We start from the raw sequence: 9,805 nt of genomic DNA, 5'->3' as shown, positions 1-9,805 counted from the left end.
CTGTCAACAAAGACTGAAAGCTATTCGTAAACTTAGACACTTATTGTTCACCACGTCTTCTTTTATATCGCAGTATTATTGAGCCAGTCCTTACCTATGGTGCCATTTGTTTTTTTTCATATGCTAACAGTTACCAACAAGAACAAATTCTTAAAGGTAACTTATGATATGTTGACAATCTTATTTCTCTCGAGGACAATTAAAAAAAATTATCTATCTAAAAAAAAAGATTTTTGCAATTTTCAAGACTGAAAAAAACGTGACTAAGTAAAAACCTGTTAATTAATTAATAGTAAATATTGTAATAAATGAAGAAAACCTGTAGTGATATTAAATCATTTTGATATTGAATCATGATCAGTGTCATTTTGGTGGATGTCATGTAAAAAGTAAAAATCTGATTTTTGTAGCAATATGGCCTTGCAAGTTCATCAGAAAAGGGCTGTTTAATTGACCAAGTATTATTATTAATTTTTTTCCAGTTTTAACCTGTAAAATGTACAGGTTGTTCTATAATTATGTTTACATATTCATTGTATTTTACTGAGCTATTCTGGAAATCATTCTTTCTGTAAAAACGACAGATTTTTTTTTACAGTGACCTTATTTATTTAATTGAACAGGATTTTTATTTTTACAGAAACATCAAGGTAAGTAGAGCAGTTGGTTCACTTTATGTCCTGTCTGAGTCTGATTGTTGATCATATGAGCCTTCAAACTGATGTCAGTGTGACCCCTCCCCCGGTCACTTCCAGACACCATACAAAAGCCCACATGAGCCGAGCCGGTCAATCTCGCCAGAGTCCGCTCACACTGAGACCAGAGACGAATTTGATGAATCTCACTCCAGACTGACTGCACAGGGTAAGCATATTTATTTTAATATTGTCATTCACTGTTCAAAACAGTTTTTAATATTGCATTTAATAATGACCTTATGAATAAGCTGATAGATGCACATATGGTATGTACTTATGCATTGGTTGTATCCGCAGTTTTGGACACACACCGTTCACAGACAGCTCATCCTAATACTCACAGTTATGACTGCATGCATCTTCTTACGGGGAGCCAAAGTTGTAAGTATGCTGAATATTTACAGTTACAATCATTAGAAGATGTCCTTATAGAACACAGTCCAGACTAATTGTGTTTATAGAAAATTATTTTTTATAAATGTCCACCTTAAGTTCAGTTGAAGCCATTTTAAGGATAAACTTGGTTGTACAAGTCATTTTAACTTGAATTATATTAAACTGACTTAAAAAGTCAAGTTGAATCTCACATATAACTTATACAATATTTTGATGAGTTAAAGATGATATCATTTGTGTGATGTTTTATTAGTATGTTTTTTTTAACGTATTTCTATTAATTTTATGGCTAACACTTTATAATAAAGTTTCATTTGTCAACCAACTACATACATTAGGTTTCATGCTGAACAATGAAAAATACTTCCTAAGCATTTATTAATCTTAGTTAATGTTAATTTCAGCATGTATTAATATTATTAAAATCAAAAGTTGTATCTGTTAATATTATTTAATATACCTGTCACCTGACCTAACATGAACTATTTCTATTAACTATCATTAACAAAGATGAATAAATTTTGTAACAAATGTATTGTATTGTTAGTTAATGCATAAACTAACTTTACTAATGGAACCTTATTGTAAAGTGTTATATTTTTTTATGAAACAAAAGTCTAAAATATGAGGGGGAAAACATAACTGCTGTACAATGCAATAAGACCATTTTTATTACCGGTAATGCATTTGTGTTGAATGACTTTATCCCATTTTATTATGTTCAGAATATTTTTTTAATTACTTTTATTTAATTTGGTAACACTTTACAATAAAGTCCCATTAGTTAACTTCAGTTAATGCATTAACTTACAATGAGTTATATATTTGTAACAGTATTTATTTATCTTTATTAATGTTTGTTAATTCAAATATAACTGTTCTTTGTTAGTTCAGGTTCACTCAGGTCCAATACATAATATTAACAGAAACAACTTTTGATTTTAATAATGTATTGGTAAATGTTGAATTTAACATATTAATAGATACTTAATTTTAGTTCATGTAAACTAATGTAGTTAACTATTAAGTTATTGAATGAAACATTATTGTTAAGTGTTATTAAGTGTTTTTTAATTATTCGTTTTTATTATGTTTCTTTGTTTTTTTATAATAATTTTAGAATGAAACAAATCTCTAAATATGAGTAAAATGGAAATGCTGTGCAATCAGAAAATTGTCATTAATGGATTTGTGTTGTATTAAATGATTGTCTGTGTTTGTCCTGATTCAGCAGACAGACACATAATCATATTCAGCCCCACTAAATCAGCTGGGGTATTAATCTGTCATCACCGTAAACCCTTAGTCACATTCAGCCGATAAACCCTTTAATTCATATGAAAATGGGAGGAACGTGCCATTGAGTGTATCTTCCTAATGAGATATATTACAATGCACTGTGACTACTTTAAAAAGCACTTTTCCATTATCAAACTGGGGTTTAAAATAAGCCTTTTAGATTAATCTGGGGGGAAAAAAAACATCTAAATAGAGACCAGGACGTCCAGCCGACGTTTAAGAGGATTAACTACCTGTCATTTTGGTTTTGCAGGACAGAGAATTGGCAGATGATGAAATTGAAGGTAAACACACCTGTCAGTTGTGATATGTGGATATTCTACTGTCAAAGCTTAAACTGAAGTATGCAACAAATTATAGATATTACATATTATTACCGTATATAATATGTCATTTTACTAAGACGCATTATTTTACGGACACATCTTTGGGACAATGAGAAGAAATATTGGTAGAGAAACATTGCAGATTTTTTTATTTATTTACTCATTTATTCATTCTAATTAATAGCTTTTATTACTGGAATATAAAATGTGCTGTTTATACACACAACAATATTGCAGTGTTGCCATGTAACATTTTTGGCTCCCTAAAGAACCAGTTCTGAAAAGGGCCGTGTTTTCCTCACGCTGCGGTCACACTAGACTTTGAGCACACACAACTTCTACATCAGAGTTTGCTGAGCCGAGCGCTGCACATGACATGCGGACATAAAATAATCGTGAACATGCACATTGTAATAATGAATTCCCATTGTTACGTCCCAAGATGATTTAATTTTGTCTAAGGACATTAAGGGAGTAACAGTTATTTTGTCACTGAATATACAGAAAGTACAAATGCAAACAGTGGTAATGATGAAAAAGCAGGTCAATTCAGAGTATGAACAGTGATTTATTCATATTAACATAAACACAATAGAAAAATAAACTTTGAATGATTCAAAATATAAGTAGTCAAACAAAGATAAAGAAAAATACAATGAAATTCATCAAATAAAATGAAGAGTGTTGCCCAAATCAAAGAACTAAATAAAACAAAACACCTCTAACTATAACTATGAAATCTAACCTAGTTAAAACAAAGAAAAAACAAAAAGAAACTTCTTCGGCGCGCTAACTTACATCCGCTAACTAACAAACAAAAATTACAACTCAAGGCAACACTCCCTAAACTAGTGAACTAATACATAAACGCTACGTTTGGCACGATGTAAGTCACGTGACATTCTAGCTAGCTCTTCATAAATGAATGGCTTAACTAATTCCCTCATTTTACTAAATCATGGCAACATTCTAAACATTTGTTCCCTTGTTTTAATTAAATCAAAACGAGGGATCGAAGTAGTTCAACGTGGCTAAGATTCACTAAAACAAGGGAACGATATAGTCGATTTTTTCCAGAAACATTTTTTGTTATGCTAGTTGAAAGTCTCTTCACATAACAATCATTAAGTAAAGTGGTCTAAATATATTTATATAAATCATATGTCATAGGACCAAAAAATGTTCGTCCGATCACTGCATTTGGTTCGATCTACCTGCCTGTCAACGTATTTATTTCCATACCTCGGCGCACCAGCTCGCGCAGACATCACACGTCATCAGCGTGTCTCATGCTATGCGGAGTTAGACAGACGCCAGTCACCGAGCAGCGCAAACGAAACAGCAGCCGCCTTTTAGTTCCTCCTCTTCCAAAACAACAAACTTATGCTGCGTTCACCCTAAAACTACCGTAATTAAGAGATGGAAGCCCGTGATGTTATACTCGGAGCGGTTCATGTCCTCAGACTCGGATTTATGCGTTTATGAAATGAATCTGCAGCAGTCGGGTGGTACAAGTCAGGGCTCTTTCAATTGTTTACTGTTATTGTAATGTTATGTGCTTTGAGACATTTGACTCTGTCTCTGCTGTACGCAATCATGTGTTTTGAAGGAGGCGTGGCTTTGGAGACGCTCTGAAGGCAGGGCGGGATCTTATGCTTTCAAAGCTAGCTCGCTATTGCTAGCCTGTCCGAAATGACTTGCCTAATTATCTACCCTGGGAACGAATTCTTAAATCGTGGCCACAATTTACTAAAACAAATACTTTTGTCCGCATGTCATACGCGGGGCTCTGTATTAACGTACCAAAATGTGAAACTTCTTAACACAAGCTTGCATTTCCAGTATTCAATATTCATATGCATGAATGGAAGTCAAGGGAATGAAAAGTGTTGTGTGACGCCACATAGTGTGAAGAACATTTTAATAATCTAAAAAACATTTTTCCACTATAAAGAACCTTTTGTGGAATTCATTGGAGTGACTTTTATTTTTAACTTGATGACTCTTTCTTTGTTCTCAGAGCTGAGAGAGGCATTCAATGAATTTGATAAAGATAAAGATGGTCTTATTAGCTGTAAGGATCTGGGAAACCTGATGAGGACGATGGGTTATATGCCAACCGAGATGGAGCTGATCGAGTTGGGCCAGAACATCAACATGAATTGTAAGTAGCATAAAGAGTGTCTTTCTCTATCAGGAATCCCAGACAGCAACATAGTGTCGTCGGCCCGTAACAGATCTGGGCCGACGACACTATGTTGCTGTCTGGCTTAAATTCAAAGTAGTGGCGTGATTGTTTTGCATACGATATTAGCAAAACATGAATACACCTGCAAAAAAAGTAAAGTAAAGGGAAACATGTTTATTTGTAATCTGTTTTCACTTTCTTTTCGTCTCAGTGGGAGGGAGGGTAGACTTTGAAGACTTTGTGGAGTTAATGACCCCAAAGCTTTTGGCAGAAACAGCAGGCATGATCGGTGTGAAGGAACTGAAGGATGCTTTCAAAGAGGTGAGAAGACAAACTAAAGAGAAACATGTGTCTGTTGATGCGCAATGACGAACAATTAAGGTATTTTGTGGATTCACCCAAACAGAAGGCGTCGAAACTCACACCTGGCTTCAGCAAACTCCATTTGACCTGTTACCATAATGTTACCATATCTCTCATGTTAGCGGGTGGGAGGAGGACGAAGTCCTTAGTTAATTATCCTGATAATAGAAAAGCAGATCAGTGGTTCTCGGTTGGTGGGTTGTGACCCAAGTATAGACTACATGCTTGTTGTTTAGAGGTCACGGCCAGCGTAAACGCAATAAGAACCACTGTGCCAAACAACATCTGTATTTACACATGAATTCTGTCCTTTTTTTCTCGTCTACAGTTTGACATGGATGGCGATGGCTCGATCACTACTGAGGAACTGAGATCTGCTATGAGTAAATTACTGGGAGAACACATGAACCACAAAGAGATTGACGCCGTCGTCCGAGAGGCCGACAATAATGGCGACGGTACAGTAGATTTTGAAGGTGAGAAATGACACACATTTTCAGCGCACGACATGCTAGACAAATCAAGCATTTATAGACTCCTCACACTTCCTACACATTTACGTGTGAAATGCTTTTCTGCTTGTTTTTGCAGAATTTGTGAAGATGTTGTCGAACTGCTGAGAAAATCCTCTTCTTCTGGATGCTGCAGACACATACAACATACACACAGGAAAATGATTGCACACAAGACACAAGGATATGCGTGGACGTAAATATAACAGAAATGTACAGAAAGACCCCCACACACACACACACAAACTATGCAAAAATCTCAAGCTTTCAATGCAATACTAAGTTATTGATCTTAGAACTATATTCACAATATTTATCTGAAATTATATATACAATAATATCATCTTTACATTATTTTTAAGTGATATTTCCTCAATAAAATACAAAATGAAGAAATAATTGACATGGAGTGATGTTTCTCTTTTTGTGTATGTCAATGTGAGTTTTCTTGAGCACTCAAAAAATCGCATTCATCCCCACTAATGGGTGAAAAACAGTGTGTGACAAGAGTATTAAGTCTGAATTCACAGTACTCATGAAAGGCTATCCAGAGAACCGACTTCTTCTGGCATGATCCTGAAGTGTGCATACGACGGACACTTTACTATCCCATGAGGCCACGGGAGAGGATCTATGAATGGCTGTGAAGTGACATGATAATGACAACATGGCGAATTTAGTACGTCCATTACATTCATTCACACAATCATACTATATAGAACATACTTTTTTTAGCAGTCGCAAAATAATTACTTATTCATAATAAGAACCTTTTAAAGAGAGCGTGTGATTTCGGATGCAGCCTCTGTCTGAATGCATCACAGCATGAGATCTGTCTCCTAATCTTTATGCCTGAGACCTTCAGATTAAGTGACCCTCAGCTGGACTCTGCTCTTCAGCATGGTCCGCTGCTGTCGTCACCCTTTTATGAATGATGCAAGATCCTGTAGGCTTCCTGTAACCAAATATCTCCATTAATCTGTCGTTTCTCCGAAAAAAAAAAAAAAAACTGAAACAAGCCATGTAATCTATGTACTGGGCTGCTGCCGAGAGCAGATGGTGAAGATGAGAAATCACTTTTAAGAGAAACTTTCTTTGGAAGATTAGAGGGGATAATGGAAGGATGATGTGATGAGAGGCGCTGAAAGATTTTGGACTGTTCATGAGCAAATTGATGTGGATTACGGCAAAAACTATACAGAAGGAGGACAAAATTAGACTTGTTAGAAGTGACATACACTGGTACACGCTTATGATACTGATTTATTTACTTATTTAGTTATCTTAACTATTTAAGGTAACACTGTATTTTACAGTGTCCGTGTTACACGTTACATGTAGTTACTAGAAATAACTATAATTCTGTCAGGACCACTATTGTCAAATATGATTGACAATTAGCATACAGTTAGGATTAGCGGGATGGTTCTGTTCTGGGCGAGAACTCCCTGCGCATCCGTGGATAAGAGCCGGGAGAGCAGCGATAACCCCAACAGAACAGAACCAACATGAATGTATTGCAGAGATATCATTAATGTCAATATTTTAATGTACAACATAATTTGAGAATTTATTCTGATTCAAAGGGGATTCATACCAGACTGACGAGAGGTGGAGCTGGAGATGGAGGAGGGTAATAATCTCAAAATGTTAGCATAATACATCAAACAAAAACAAGGTGATGGGAAATACTTACAACTTCAACAGAGACCTCCAGGTAAGTTTAAATGAATTGCACAAAACCCAGAATGACAGAGTGTCACACTTGGTTGCAAACATGCTAATAAAAGAGTTGGATTTAATCGCAGCAGTATTTATGAACTCAGAAACATCCTTCAAAAACACTGGAACAGAACAACCAATAATAAGATGACAAGAACAGACAAAAGACTGAAGGGGACACACTTAACGACTTGCTGAAACCTTCTAAGACTGAACTGAACACACTTACAGAATGTCTCCAACGACTGGAGCAGATTTTAAACACGACCGTGAACACCGACTGAACGCGACTCGGCATGTTTAGACATGATCATAAGTATCAAATTACAATCATAATCGGCCTTACAGTCGTTAAAGGTACAATATGTACGATTTTTGCATTAAAATATCCCAGAATCACAAGGCCAGTGTTATATATTTTGTTAAGTTGATTACTTACAATATCCCAAATGTTTCCAACTATTTTTAAATCGTAAGAAAATTGCGATTTTAACCAAGGAAATGAGGCGTGTGAGCGGGGGTGAGCTGGGAGTTGCCTGTCAATGGCGTCATATCCGCGTTACCCTCCTGGACAAATGCGGAAGTTGTAGTTGAAACGTCTATCAAGCAACAAACGTTAGCTTGTTTCGTGCAGTCGTTATGGAACACAATTATTCTTTACCGATTGCAGCCGGTTCTGTCGACAAAGACAAGTCCCATAAACGTACGGGTCAATTTTATATATTCCAAATGTAGCATTCGGTAATAGTTATGTGTATGTAAGGCAAGTATTATTGCTTTAGGTTTGTGTTTAGTTTAGTGACATTGTTTATCACGTCTGGTGTTTATGGCCATGTAAATAAATATAGCATGTGTTATACATAATCAGTCTTTTGGCAAATTATGTGGGTATTTTCTAATGTACTTTTACAACAATTGTTTAGAATACGTAAAACTGCGCAGTGTTATCACAACAATGAATTCGACAAATACAGTAACATCTATGATAACCAATTTAGTATTAAACCTTACTTTTCTTGCGGTTAATTAATTTTAATAGAATAAAAGCATGTCATTAAACGCAACATTTATAAAAATAGAACTTTATCTCATCCATGAACATGATTTTTCAATTCCCGTCTGACTGATTTATATCCACGGTGGAGTTAAAAACGACAGTTCCCATCATTCCACGCTCCTTCACATCGTCATCAAGCTACGCCGTTGTTGTTGTTTGTAATGTAGTGCCCTCTAGTGGCAGAAAATATTGCATATTGTACCTTTAAGTGTGTCCACAGTGACCGTTAGAGACCATTTACTCAACCGTTTTCAAATAAAAACAGGAAACCTATTATCAGTGTTGGTCATTTACACGACACTGATGTTTTGGGGGCCTGAAAATGCAGACTTTGGAAAACAGGTTTCAAAGTGCACGTTTTTGAAAACGATACCATTATCGTATCTGTGTTAACTACAAAAACACAAATTTGTGAAAACGGTGACGTCATGTGCATGTGTAACATGTGTTTAGTCTGTAGGCGCGTAGTGTTTCTTTATAAAGTGACGTCGCCAACTACTGGCCTGGCAGCAGAATACACCGTTTTTACTTTTAGTCGTTTCCGCGGATCCATGTGAACGGGATTGTTTTGAAAATGGCAAAAAACACAAGGGAAAAAAACGTATTTAATACATCGTTGTCAAGGCTATAAACACACATCCCTCTGATTAAAGAAACATAGAACAGGTGTGTGACTAAATCAGTAACCAAGGCAACGAACTCAAAGCACACAGACAGACGGGCAGGTGGATAAAACCACAACTAGAAAACGAAACAAACAGAAGATAACCCTGACACAGAGCTCATGAAAATCAGACAACAGAAGAGAGGAAGCCGTGTGACTAGCAAATGCTTTAAAATCCCAAAACATCCTGGATCAGCCTGAGAGAGAGAGGGAACATGGGAGAAGGAAATAAATAAAGAAAGGGATCAATGTAATTAAGGAAGAGAGTTGTCCATTCATACTGAGAGATGAAAACGAACCGGTTGTGCTGTGATTCTTCATACATGCGTGACACAACAGATACGATCAAACTTTGACATGTTGCATAAGCAGCTAAACTGCAGCCGGACAGCTTGAGATTGCAGATTTAAGGGTGAAGAAAATCTTGGAAAGAAAAACAAAAATCTAAGAAATCAAACTAGATATTTAAAATACACAGACCAAAAATAAGGATTTTTGGTCATCTCAAGTTGTTGTGTTTGCAAAGTCACTTTCCTGCTGTTGTTACCAGATATACATACATAAAAAATGTCTTTAGCGG

General features: G+C 35.8%; 1 protein-coding gene across 2 annotated transcripts; it reads left to right on the top strand.

Moving 5' to 3' along the window:
- The first annotated feature begins 603 nt into the window (after window positions 1–603).
- cabp5a (calcium binding protein 5a) lies at window positions 604–6,184 on the top strand. 2 transcript variants are annotated; one of them, XM_079594682.1, is made up of 8 exons: window positions 604–650; window positions 756–864; window positions 996–1,079; window positions 2,647–2,677; window positions 4,740–4,883; window positions 5,119–5,228; window positions 5,599–5,746; window positions 5,862–6,184. In XM_079594682.1, the coding sequence occupies exons 3-8, from the start codon at window positions 1,044–1,046 to the stop codon at window positions 5,888–5,890; spliced, it is 498 nt and encodes a 165-aa protein (XP_079450808.1). In that variant the 5' UTR covers window positions 604–650; window positions 756–864; window positions 996–1,043; the 3' UTR covers window positions 5,891–6,184. The 2 variants fall into 2 exon arrangements, with proteins under 2 accessions (XP_079450808.1, XP_079450809.1); XM_079594683.1 differs by lacking the exon at window positions 604–650 and having other exon boundaries at window positions 742–864.
- Window positions 6,185–9,805: the final 3,621 nt, after the last annotated feature.

Source organism: Phoxinus phoxinus (assembly GCF_949152265.1).
Source record: "Phoxinus phoxinus genome assembly, chromosome: 21".
Classification (NCBI taxonomy): domain Eukaryota; kingdom Metazoa; phylum Chordata; class Actinopteri; order Cypriniformes; family Leuciscidae; genus Phoxinus; species Phoxinus phoxinus.
Note: the sequence above shows the minus strand (reverse complement) of the source record. Positions and strands in the feature narration are given on the sequence as shown.

Coding starts and splice junctions, on each gene's coding strand:
- cabp5a (XM_079594682.1), top strand. CDS start 1,044: ATGACTGCATGCATCTTCTTACGGGGAGCCAAAGTT. Junction 4,884..5,118: donor CCAGAACATCAACATGAATT/GTAAGTAGCATA, acceptor TTTTCGTCTCAG/TGGGAGGGAGGGTAGACTTT. Junction 5,747..5,861: donor CGGTACAGTAGATTTTGAAG/GTGAGAAATGAC, acceptor TTGTTTTTGCAG/AATTTGTGAAGATGTTGTCG.